This window comes from Papaver somniferum, unplaced genomic scaffold (genome assembly GCF_003573695.1).
Source record: "Papaver somniferum cultivar HN1 unplaced genomic scaffold, ASM357369v1 unplaced-scaffold_117, whole genome shotgun sequence".
Classification (NCBI taxonomy): Eukaryota; Viridiplantae; Streptophyta; class Magnoliopsida; order Ranunculales; family Papaveraceae; genus Papaver; species Papaver somniferum.
Genome location: NW_020620714.1, coordinates 8,592,918 through 8,604,394, shown reverse-complemented (window position 1 = coordinate 8,604,394; position 11,477 = coordinate 8,592,918). Strand labels below are relative to the sequence as shown.

At 36.4% G+C, this 11,477-nt stretch overlaps 1 protein-coding gene and 1 non-coding gene across 2 annotated transcripts; one reads left to right on the top strand and one right to left on the bottom strand.

The window, feature by feature from the left end:
- Positions 1-4,163: 4,163 nt before the first annotated feature.
- Positions 4,164-4,721, top strand: LOC113329793 (cell wall / vacuolar inhibitor of fructosidase 2-like). Its single transcript, XM_026576621.1, has one exon. It carries the CDS (start codon positions 4,164-4,166, stop codon positions 4,719-4,721), a length of 558 nt encoding a protein of 185 aa, XP_026432406.1.
- A 230-nt stretch (positions 4,722-4,951) lies between these two features.
- On the bottom strand, positions 4,952-5,168 carry LOC113330292. Its single transcript, XR_003350158.1, has one exon. It is a non-coding gene; the product is annotated as a small nucleolar RNA U3 (small nucleolar RNA).
- Between the last annotated feature and the right edge of the window lie 6,309 nt (positions 5,169-11,477).

Here is an 11,477-nt window from a genome sequence, read left to right as displayed (position 1 = left end):
TCTATATTGGCCCTTGTAAAGTCCCGAATGTACAACACAAATCATTGTCATTTATCTGCTCTTCTTTACTTTACGACCGTGACTACCTCTCATTCCTGCACGACCACGGGTTTGAGCACCTTCAGTTGGAGCACCTTCAGCGCTCGATGAAGCTCGAGTTCTTTAACCCGTCTTTGATACTTCCACCTTGGGCGGATGCCTCTTCGTGACTTTCTCCCCAAACTGGACAGCATAATCTGCGTTATCTATATTATCAACTAGGTCGCTAGCCTCTTTGATCTTCTCAGTTGGCATGGGATCTCCGCTCTTTAGGCATGCAGTTAACATTTTGGAAACACGCTTGAACCTATTCACCTGTTTTTTATACGTAATGACTTAACATCAAACGATAATTACCTAATATTTGTAGGAATAGTATAAAATGAACAAAAATATAAGAACGCGCACCAGTCTATCATAACCAGCTGGTTTGTCTTTGATAATACAATTATAACTTGAACCTGCCGCAGTAGTGTTGGATTTGATTTCACGGATAACCAAAGGATGTGATACGTTGTTATACCAACTCATATAGTCTGGAGAATTTTCATCACCTCGGGTGGTTCGTCTACCAGTGTCGATAATGAAGTCATTCCTCTTATCCCAGTTATCAAGAACAGTAGGTGGGCCTGTGTGAACAATCATGAGATTGTCACCACTAGAAGAGCACAACTCCAACTCCAATTTGTAGTAATCCTCCATTTCCTCCACAGGTTGATGTTGTATATACCCGTGTTGTCGCATCACCCTAGAGGGGTTATACATCACATATCCTGTGGGGTGCCACAATGGTCCAAAATAAAGGGACAAGTCCGACCGAACATTTATATGCCCACTGGATAAATCTTACTTGTATGGATCAAAGCATACGTATGAGGCCTTCAATTGGTCCAAAATCTCCCTCATGCGAATCAACTGCTGCTCTTTTGTCCTAGAACGGTTGTCTTCAAATATATACTTTGTTCCTCTATGAGTACCTTTGCACCACCCCGGGTTCTCTCCGGCCAACTTCAGGATAGGGAAGTGGTCATAGATCCATGCCTATATACATAAGAAACCAAGTTTTAGTAAATAGATTGTGTATATTCGGTAGTAATTTCCAAACATTATTTCCGATTATATATAATCGGAAATAAAACTAAGTACCTATCCACCGAATAACCAACATTCGGAAATAGATATGGATCATTTCCTAACGAATATGCGTCATTTGGAGTTCAGTAACCTATAGTTTTTCTGGCATGTATATTCGGTTCTAATATCAAAATAATATTTCCGATTATATATAATCGGAAAACAAAATAAGTACCTAGCCACCGAATACCCGACATTCAGAAAAAGAGATGGATCATTTCCTACCGAATATGCGTCATTTGGAGTTATGAATATGCATCATATGTATTGTCTACCGAATAACTATAGAGTGAGTTATAGAGTTAAAGAAAAAACCTGCAATAGAGCCACGTTCCCGGCAACTTGGCAGGTTCCTAGCCTCGAAGACTTTCTCAACTCTTCCATCAAGAATGCTAGGCATGCCGTGCCCCAAGAATAGTCACCGACTTCATGGAGAGGATCCAAAAGTTGTATAAGGTTGGCGTCGATCCGGTTTCCAGAAGTATTGGGGAATATGACACATCCCAATACACAAAGGAGATATGCGGTGGCAGCGTGGTTCACTTGCTCATCAGTTAACGCTCCATTCTTTTCCTTCTCCAAGGTGCCTCGGAACATATTCATCAAAGCTGTAATGTTGATCTGTCTTGTTCTGTAACTTGCATGCCTCCTAAACTCTGCTGTTGTTGTCTATTCATCCCAACCTAAGCACTTTTTAGATAGAGCATAAAGTTGTGCCCAACTTAACTGCTTTGTGTAGTTAAACTTCACAGCTGTGCCTTGGTCGGGAAAGTTAAGAATCTGCACAACATCATCCGGGGTAATCGTCATCTCCCCAAACGGCATATGGAAAGTATCGGTCTCAGGATACATTCTCTCCACGAACGCCGATATGGCCACACGATCATGTTCCAACAATGAATTCTCGGCGGCATTAGCTAACCCCGAGTTGGCAACAATTGACTTGAACCATTCACATTCACCGGATAAAGGCCACGCAAGCATTTTTTTTGGTGCGGCGGTAGGTTTGAGTAGACGGACCGCATCTTGATGATCCTATTAAAGTACATAAAAAAATCCTTAATACAAATATTACGATACATAAAAAATAATAATTTTATTACCTCGTTTTCGTATATTTCTCTGGCCCATGAGTCTTTGTATCCAAATAGCAATTTTCCTCCATCCGTCGGTAGCCCAAGGATTGTGCCTGCTGGAATACCCTTTTTCTTCAAGTGCTGAGGGACAAGATGTGATGCTTTCTTATCAATATCCTTCCTTACACCATCTTTTCCTTTTTTGGCTTTTTGGGTACCACTTGGTTGTCCTTCTTCTTCTACTCTTGGCACTGGATCAACTGGTTCAATTTCATGGTGGGGTGTAACTTGTGGAGCAGTTGGTTCTGCACTTTGTTGAGCGGCTTGTTCAACACTTGGTTGCACCCCTTGTTCACTGCCTTGTTGTTCTACACTTTGTTCAGCACTTGGTTGCACTCCTTGTTGACTGCTTTGTTCTTGTAAGCTTTGTTGATCACTTGAATTATCTTTGGCACTCCTTTCCCTCCTAGCACTAGCTGTCACTTTCTTCCTCCTTTCTCAACTTTGTCTAAACAACAAAGAAAGGAACAATATTTACAAACTATACAATCGGAAGACAAAGTATAAAATATAACCCGAATGTACACATTCGGACGTAAGAAGACACATACTGTTCCCGAATACAAAACAATCGAAAGCTAACTAAACATATTTAGAACCGAATATGCATCAATTGGAGTTCAGAAGCTCTAAATTTTTCATCCTACATAATCGGAAGAAAAAGTACAAAACTATAACCCGAATGAACAAATTCGAAAGTAAGAAGACACATATTTTTCCCGAATGAAAAACAATCGGAATATAACTAAACATGTTTACAACCGAATATTTATCAACTGAAGTTCAGAAACTCTAAAATTTTATCCTACACAATCGGAGGTATAAAACATTATATTGTCTTCCGAATAAATACTGACCCCAAAATGCGATTTTTCCTATATTAGAAATTTTAAGATTTTTTCAATATATATATATATATATATATATTCGGTAGTGAGTGTACTTTCGAATACTGTGTGTCTACTTAAATATATTCGGGAGCCAAAAAATTCATTAAACTACCGATTATTACCAGTTTGTATCCAGGAAGATATGGCCAACAATATTCGGCCGATAACCATCAAATATTTCTCCCGAATACTGTCGATGTTCTTGAGAAATGTAAACACGACTACACTCGGAAGTAAATAAGCATGAATATCGCCCGAATCTGGATAAATAACCGAAAACCCTAGAAATTTTTTTTCTCGATTCGTCGAATTAAAGCGAAATAAACCCCAAAAATGATAGATTCTTACCTAATTGGGGATATTTGAAGTTGACGAAGTGTTTGATTATCGGAATCGCAACCACCGACTACATCGACGGGTACTTCTTCTTCGCGTTCTTCTTTATTTGCAGCAACAATTTCTTTATTTCTTGCTAAAATCCCAATCTTTGGATCGATACCCCGAGCAACGTTTTTGGTTATAGGTGTGTGGGTTTCATTTCCCTTATCCATTGTTTTATAAACGAATCGACGATGTTTTGATTTTACGATTCGCGACGATGTTTCGGTTGAACACAAGAACGAGGGAAAGTTTTTTTTTCTTCCACAATCGGAAGATAATATGAAACTGGAAGAAGAAGAGTTGAAATGAGTAGAATTTTTGTTGATTTGGTTTTTATACAGTTTTACCAGAAGGGCATTTATGTAACTTCAATATCATATAGGGTACCCCTTAACTAGAGTCTTTGGCTGGGTATAAATTGATGGCCCCTAAATCCTTTCGGGTGGCCCCTAAAAACGCGAGGATAAAAAAGACCAACAACAATAATATAAGATTCAGAACTCTATAAGAGTGCTTCAAGAAAAGAAAAAATTTCTTAAGAAAAATAAATAAATAATAGAATTCTTAAGAGTACTCGTCCAAGATGGGTAACTGCAATCATAATTTTGTTTTCGTGCTTCCTCTGATCATTATAATCTCTCTGTTTAATAGCACTGCAGGGGAACAATCGAACAAGCAAGTGGATTCAGTCTGCAATCAAACCCCAAATCCAAAGTTCTGTGTCGATGCCATATACACCGATCCTAGTGCTTCAGACGCTAATATAGTTGCACTGGCTTATATCTCTTTCCGTTTAGCAAGCACCAACGCTACAAACACACTATCCTTCATTACTGATCATCATAATCCAAACAATGGGTCTCACGGTGTAACACAGGAGGAGGGTCTGAAACAATGTAGCCTTGATTACCAAAAGGCAGAGAATGCACTTGAGGCAGCCCTAGCCGACTTGGACTCGGATACTTATGAGCTTGGACAGTACGCGGCTGTTGCTGCTCAGTCCGCAGTACACTGCGAGCATAGCTTGAATGCAACTAAGATGATATCTTCATCATTACATTCCGAATTGACTAGGAGGAATACAGATTTGAAACTACTGGCCGGTATCTGTTCTGTGATCTCATCAATGCTTGTTACGTAACCTTCGAATATATCGAATTCTTACTTTAATGAATTTATTTTTCTTCTTCTCTTTCTTTTTCTGTTCTAAGCCACGTAAGGTTAAATGGTATGAAACGGACCTAAATTATCAACGCACGGTCAGGCAAACAAGCTCTTAATATGCAGAAAAAAATTGCCACCAACTTTCTCCCCAGTTTCATTACTCCCATTAGCCGAGTCCAACAACAAACTAAACAAAAAGATTTTTGGAGTCTGTCAGACAACCGCACGATCATCACAGCAGGCCAAAGCCAAGCCGAGAACGATCATCTACAGCCACAAAGCCTATATCATAGGCCTGTGACCATTAATCACGCTCTGATCGCGCGGTCCTGTTTCGTCAACCAGACCGTGGTTCCTGTCTCCTGAGAACTCAAGGATACAGAGGTACGAGCCTATAGAACAGATCCTGTTCAAGTAAGGTCCTGTCCAGTTTGCAAATTTCACAGACTATAAGCTAGAGTCCATTTCCCAGTTTGCAAATTTCACAGACTAAGAAAATGAGAAGAGGGTCTGGATTCCTCCGAATCCCCTTGGGTGAGAATACCACATATATACCATTAGAAGGTAGCAGGTTCGAATCCTGTAAGGGACACTGAAAACTAAAATATATGTTGAAGCCAAAACCTTGTGTTCAGATATATTTATAGACTAAGAAAATTCTGCTTGCATAGTCTGAACCCACGGTCCTGATTCATCAACCAGACTTAGGTTCCTGTCTCCTTAGAACTCAAGGATACGGAGGTACGAGCCCTTCATCCAGCCACTGGCTGAATCTTCATCAATCACTGGACCTCTCCTCACCCTGTCTCCATCCTCGAATCCATCGCTACTCTCGTCTTTCAATCGCCTAGCTTCTTTTCTGATACTTCTCTCCATGTTCTTGTGTCGTTCTTTAGCAGTTTCTCTTGCAGCATACAACTGTTCAAGAATGGATGCCAAGTCAGGACCCAATCCCATCATTTCTTCCTGGATTTTTTCCCTATCTTGCTGGTCTACTGCCCTTGCAAGGCGACTACACCACACAATCTTTAACTTATTCTGCAAAAGAAACTTGATTAGTTCAAACTTTTTAAAATCTAGAAGCACCACGAGCTTGTTCTCTACATCTCTGTCGTCACCTTCAGCAAGTATTTGAAGTACATCCTCAGCAAGTTTCTGTGGGTCAATCTCTTCATAGGCATGGGATATCTTCCTCTGAAGCCAGTAAGCATCAATGTCTTGGACATTCAAAATACAGCGTAACTTACCATCTCTCGAATAATCATCATTCCTTGGTTTCTTATTCTTCTTCTTAGATTTCTTAATCTTATCTTCAAGCTCAATTGGTCTACCTCTATTCTTAAATTTTGATATGTAGATCAAATTCAAGATGGATATCATTGATGTTAGATAAATAATAAAAACAAATCAATGATAAAATAAATCAATAAAGAATAAATAATCTACATACCAAAACAATAATGGAGACGATGTTTAACGTGGTTCGGTCAACTCGACCTACGTCCACAAGCAACCCCGTAGGGTGAATAATAATATTGATCATCAGAACATTCTGAGATGATTTACAATTACATTATGACTCTTTATTTATAGAGTACTAATAGTTAATATAGGATATTATATTGTTCTCTATAATATATACCCTAATTAACTAGAATATGAGTAATAGGAAATTACCTAGATATTTGACTTGTCTAGAGAACTACCTAAATTACACAAGATCTTTTTATTCTTGGAAACGTAACTAATCTCCGTCGATCTTCTGATAACTTGAGTCTTGATCACTTCATCTTGACTTTGACTTCAGTTTGAATATTGTATGGTCTTCACTTCACGTGCCACGTATATCATGGTCACTTGACTTAACCTCCACTTCACGTGTCTTACTGCACAGTTACTTGATCTAGTCTTCACTTCACCATATAGTTTCCTCGGTCTTTTTCTGCACCTCGGCTACTTGTTTGTATCTGCTATATATTCTAATACCCCCCTCAAGTTGGACACGTAGAGAAACGTAGTGTGCAACTTGGACAATTGAAGAAAACTTGTGACAAAATCTGTACTTCACCTTCGAACAAGACACTTGATCTTCGGTTGCGGCGCTTGAAAATTGAAACAAACTCAGTAACACTGCAGAATATACGTTTTGACTTCTGTTGAAAATTGTCTTGACTTGGATAAGTTTGGTGAGGGTCCACGGTCCATACACTTATTTTTTTTTGAGAATTGGCTCGTTTGGCCACTGGATTTGGTTAGTTAATACTAACCAAACGAAAGACTTCATGTTGCATCAACATTGAGAATCGGCTCGCTTGGCCAATGGATTTGGTTAGTTTAATACTAACCATACGAAAGACTTCATGTTGCATCAAAATTGAGAAATATTGGTAGGCGTTTAGGAGACTTTTCAAATGAAAAAGATTCTCCTAAAGGAAAATATTGTGCAAAATCGTAATAATTATTATTACTAAAAAATATGATCGAAAATAGGAAATATTTTCGAAAATAAAAGATAAATATTTTATTGAATATCATTTCATGACATAAAGATCTCGCCAAGATTGGCAATTAAAGAAATTTACCACTCTTAGCGTCCTTAAATATAAGGAGAAATTTTACGTGGTAAAGATACAATATAATCTAAAATAAAGATAGAAATATTTTATATTGATTTTCGAAAACACATAAAATATTTTCAAGATAACCCAGAAGCGGGAGATTTTCGTCCTTAAATGTAAGGAGATATTTTTATTCCATAAAAAATACGGTGTGATGTGCAGTAATCCTAAAAATATATCACATATATGAAATTATTTTTAGATGCAATAATCATAAAATATATCGTCAATGCGGAAATACTTTTCGTGAAAGGAAGACATACTTTTGCATAATATCCAGGCAAAATATTTTGGAAAAGAAATATCATTGGATATATTATAAATGAATATATTTAGGATAGAAAAATACTCTAGAGAGTAAATCAAAATAGGATATACAAAAATAAAATTATTTTCGAAATTGATAGTGAGTTCAGTTTTATACCTTTTGGATAAAAACCAAAACAGAAAGGGAATAGACGATCTCTGATGCGAGATGCAATAAATACACCCAAAATGTACAAAGACTCTTGTTGGGTATGAATGAGTTATCGGTCAACTAAATAAATGTTGACTTTGGAAAGAATGTGATGCAAATACATCATTATCTTTGAAAAGAAATTTGAAGAATATATTTGCTCATAATTATCAGAGCTAAGAATATATTTGATATATTGTGGTATATTTTAAACATAAACTTTTCTTGAAACTAACATCAATTTCCATTTTTATATGAGATAATAAATGACAACAATGAACTTTGATATTGAAGACAAACAATCTTCCAAGAACACATGTCATAACGTTAATGAAGTTTTCATTAAGTTGATGATCATCCTCGAACAAATTAGGAATATGCAATTTTGTTTGGACGATAAAAACAAATATAACAAATTCAGAAAAGAACTTTGTTACATATAATTGATCAATTTTTTTTTAATGTTCAGTTTAAAATGAAATTATTATTGAACATTAAAATATGTTGTGGAAGCGACTGGATCGAGAGCATCGCTGCTCTGATACCATCTTAAATTTTGATATGTAGATCAAATTCAAGATGGATATCATTGATGTTAGATAAATAATAAAAACAAATCAATGATAAAATAAATCAATAAAGAATAAATAATCTACATACCAAAACAATAATGGAGACGATGTTTAACGTGGTTCGGTCAACTCGACCTACGTCCACAAGCAACCCCGTAGGGTGAATAATAATATTGATCATCAGAACATTCTGAGATGATTTACAATTACATTATGACTCTTTATTTATAGAGTATTAATAGTTAATATAGGATATTATATTGTTCTATATAATATATACCCTAATTAACTAGAATATGAGTAATAGGAAATTACCTAGATATTTGACTTGTCTAGAAAACTACCTAAATTACACAAGATCTTTTTATTCTTGGAAACTTAACTAATCTTCGTCGATCTTCTGATAACTTGAGTCTTGATCACTTCATCTTGACTTTGACTTCAGTTTGAATATTGTATGGTCTTCACTTCATGTGCCACGTATATCATGGTCACTTGACTTAACCTCCACTTCACGTGTCTTACTGCACAGTTACTTGATCTAGTCTTCACTTCACCATATAGTTTCCTCGGTCCTTTTCTGCACCTCGGCTACTTGTTTGTATCTTCTATATATTCTAATGTCTATAAACCCTATCCCCAAATTGTTTCGGATCAATTTTACCCCTAAAAGTCTCAGGCTCACCAGTAGATTCATTAACATCGTGACGACGTGAATCAGTAGTGACAACAAGACTAGAATTTGCTTTGTAATCGAATTGCTTTGATCGGGCGTGCGATTCAGCACCACCACCTGAATGTTCCATTCGGGAATTCAAAGAAACTACTGACAAAGCATTTATAATTTGAATAACAAAAGAAAAAACTATAAATTCGATTTTTCCTCCCAAATCTGTAACTAGGGTTTATCTGGGATTTAATTGAGGTTAACAAAAACAGAAAATGGGCTATATAGCCAAAATTGAGTGTTTCCTGGGTCAAATGGACGGGTAAGGTTTCAGTCTGGGTCAAATAACCAAAAAGAATGTTTTAATGAGGAAAGACGTTACTGCCCTCGTTTCTCCTCGTCTTCTTCATAGATACGAGCTCTCGAGAAACCAGATCTGATTTCTTCACCAGTTTCCATTGCTTTCTTATGCTGCTGTCGATCTTCCCTTTCTCCACCACCACCATCATCAACTATAACCGCATATGCCACCACCACCATCGACAATACTACAACCACCACCATCAACATCTACGGCAAACTACAAACAACATCACCACCTTCCTCCACCATCGCACCCATCGAAAATACTACTACCACCGCCATCAGCATATAAGAAACTACAACCAACACCACCACCTTCAAGGTTCTTCCTTTGATCGAAATTCATCTTCTTCGATCTATATCATTGGTTTTCTTAATGTCAATTTGGATTTGCATCCTTCTCTACATCTCTCAGAACATTCCAAAAGGCGGCTCATTTAGATTTCTTCATCAATTGCTCAAAAAGGTATAAACTTTGATTGGATTCATAGTCTAGAACACTTTTCATCTCTTAATTTGAAACCCACAGATCCTTTTGTATTGTTTTCAATCCCAATCAGTCTGGATTGCTAGATCGATCCATTTTATTGTTATATGTGAATCAAATATAAAAATTGGAATGAAACTGTATTGATTGTTTCATATTGAATCAAATTAAAAACTAGAATCAGAACTTTATTGGTTGTTTTAATCCAATTTAAAATTTGAATTGGCAATACCAACATTGAAATCTCATTACCTGTGATTTTTCTTATTTGTTAGTTTCATTTGATGGGTAACTTAATTTTCGTCTCATTGTTCTTGTTTGTCGTATAGATTGTCGCTGATTTGAGGTTGATGGCAACATGTTTACATGAAGAGGTAAAGAGACTGCAGAATCTTGTGTATAGACTAACCACAGAGATAGATGTAAAGAACCAAAGTATGGAATGCATGGAAAAAAGGTTGACTCTACTATCAACATCTCTTGGGTATGATATTTTTGCTCTGTTTTCACTCACTTTAAACTAGGATGCAACTGGTTTCATCCTATACTAAATTGGGTCGAATTTGCTTGCAACCATTTTAAACTAGGATGAAACTGGTTTCATCTATAAGTAGGATGAAACTATGATTTTTGAACTAGGTATCACTCACTGTAAACAAGGATGGTTTCGTCCTTATACTAAATTGGGTTGAATTTGCTTTCACCCATTTTAAACTAGGATGAAACCAGTTACATCATGTTTTAAATTTGGTTGAATTTGGTTTCATCAATATTTAGGCTGGGATGAAACCAGTTTCATCATGTATTAAAATTTTTTGAATTTGTTTTCACCCATGTTTAAACTTGGATGAAACCAGTTACATCCTGTTTTAAATTTGGTTAAATTTGGTTTCTTTGATATTTAGGCTGGGATGAAACCAGTTTCATCATGTTTTATTGACTGACTTTCTATACTCTTATCTGCCTTAATTCTCGGTATAAGTTGTATAACAAACCGTTGTTTTCACATTACAAAGTCTTGGTGGAATATTTTTTTCTTTCATTTGACTTTTTTAGTATTTCTGTTGTTTATGTCTTATAGAAAAGAGCATGTACTTGGTGAATATATTTTGTGATGATCTTCATAATTCAAACATTGAGGTGGATTGATGCCTTAACCATGTTGCAGTTTGTTTGTTAGTGATTGGTCAAGTGCAAATATGGGTTTCAGAAGGGTGATATGTTTGTTTGAGCGTAATCTTTTCTGGCCAGTTTGGCTGTGGCTTCGTTAAGTTTAATATAATTTATGTTTGCAAACCGTGTACTTTAAAGTGAATAAGAGAATCCATTCAACAATATTATGTCTGTTTCAGAAGGGATATGAGGTGGTGTGTGGGTGAAATCCATTTAGCAATATCAGCTTGGTGTCTGGTCAGAATATTTGTTGTCATAAGTCTAGTGTTTGTGTTTGTGTTTATGATAACGTCCATAAAAGAATTGTTAGAAATTTTGCAAATGGTTGAATTTGCTCTGTTTTTTTTTGCTCTGTTTTTTTGCTCTGTTTTTCGCTCTGTTTTTGCTCTGTTTTTT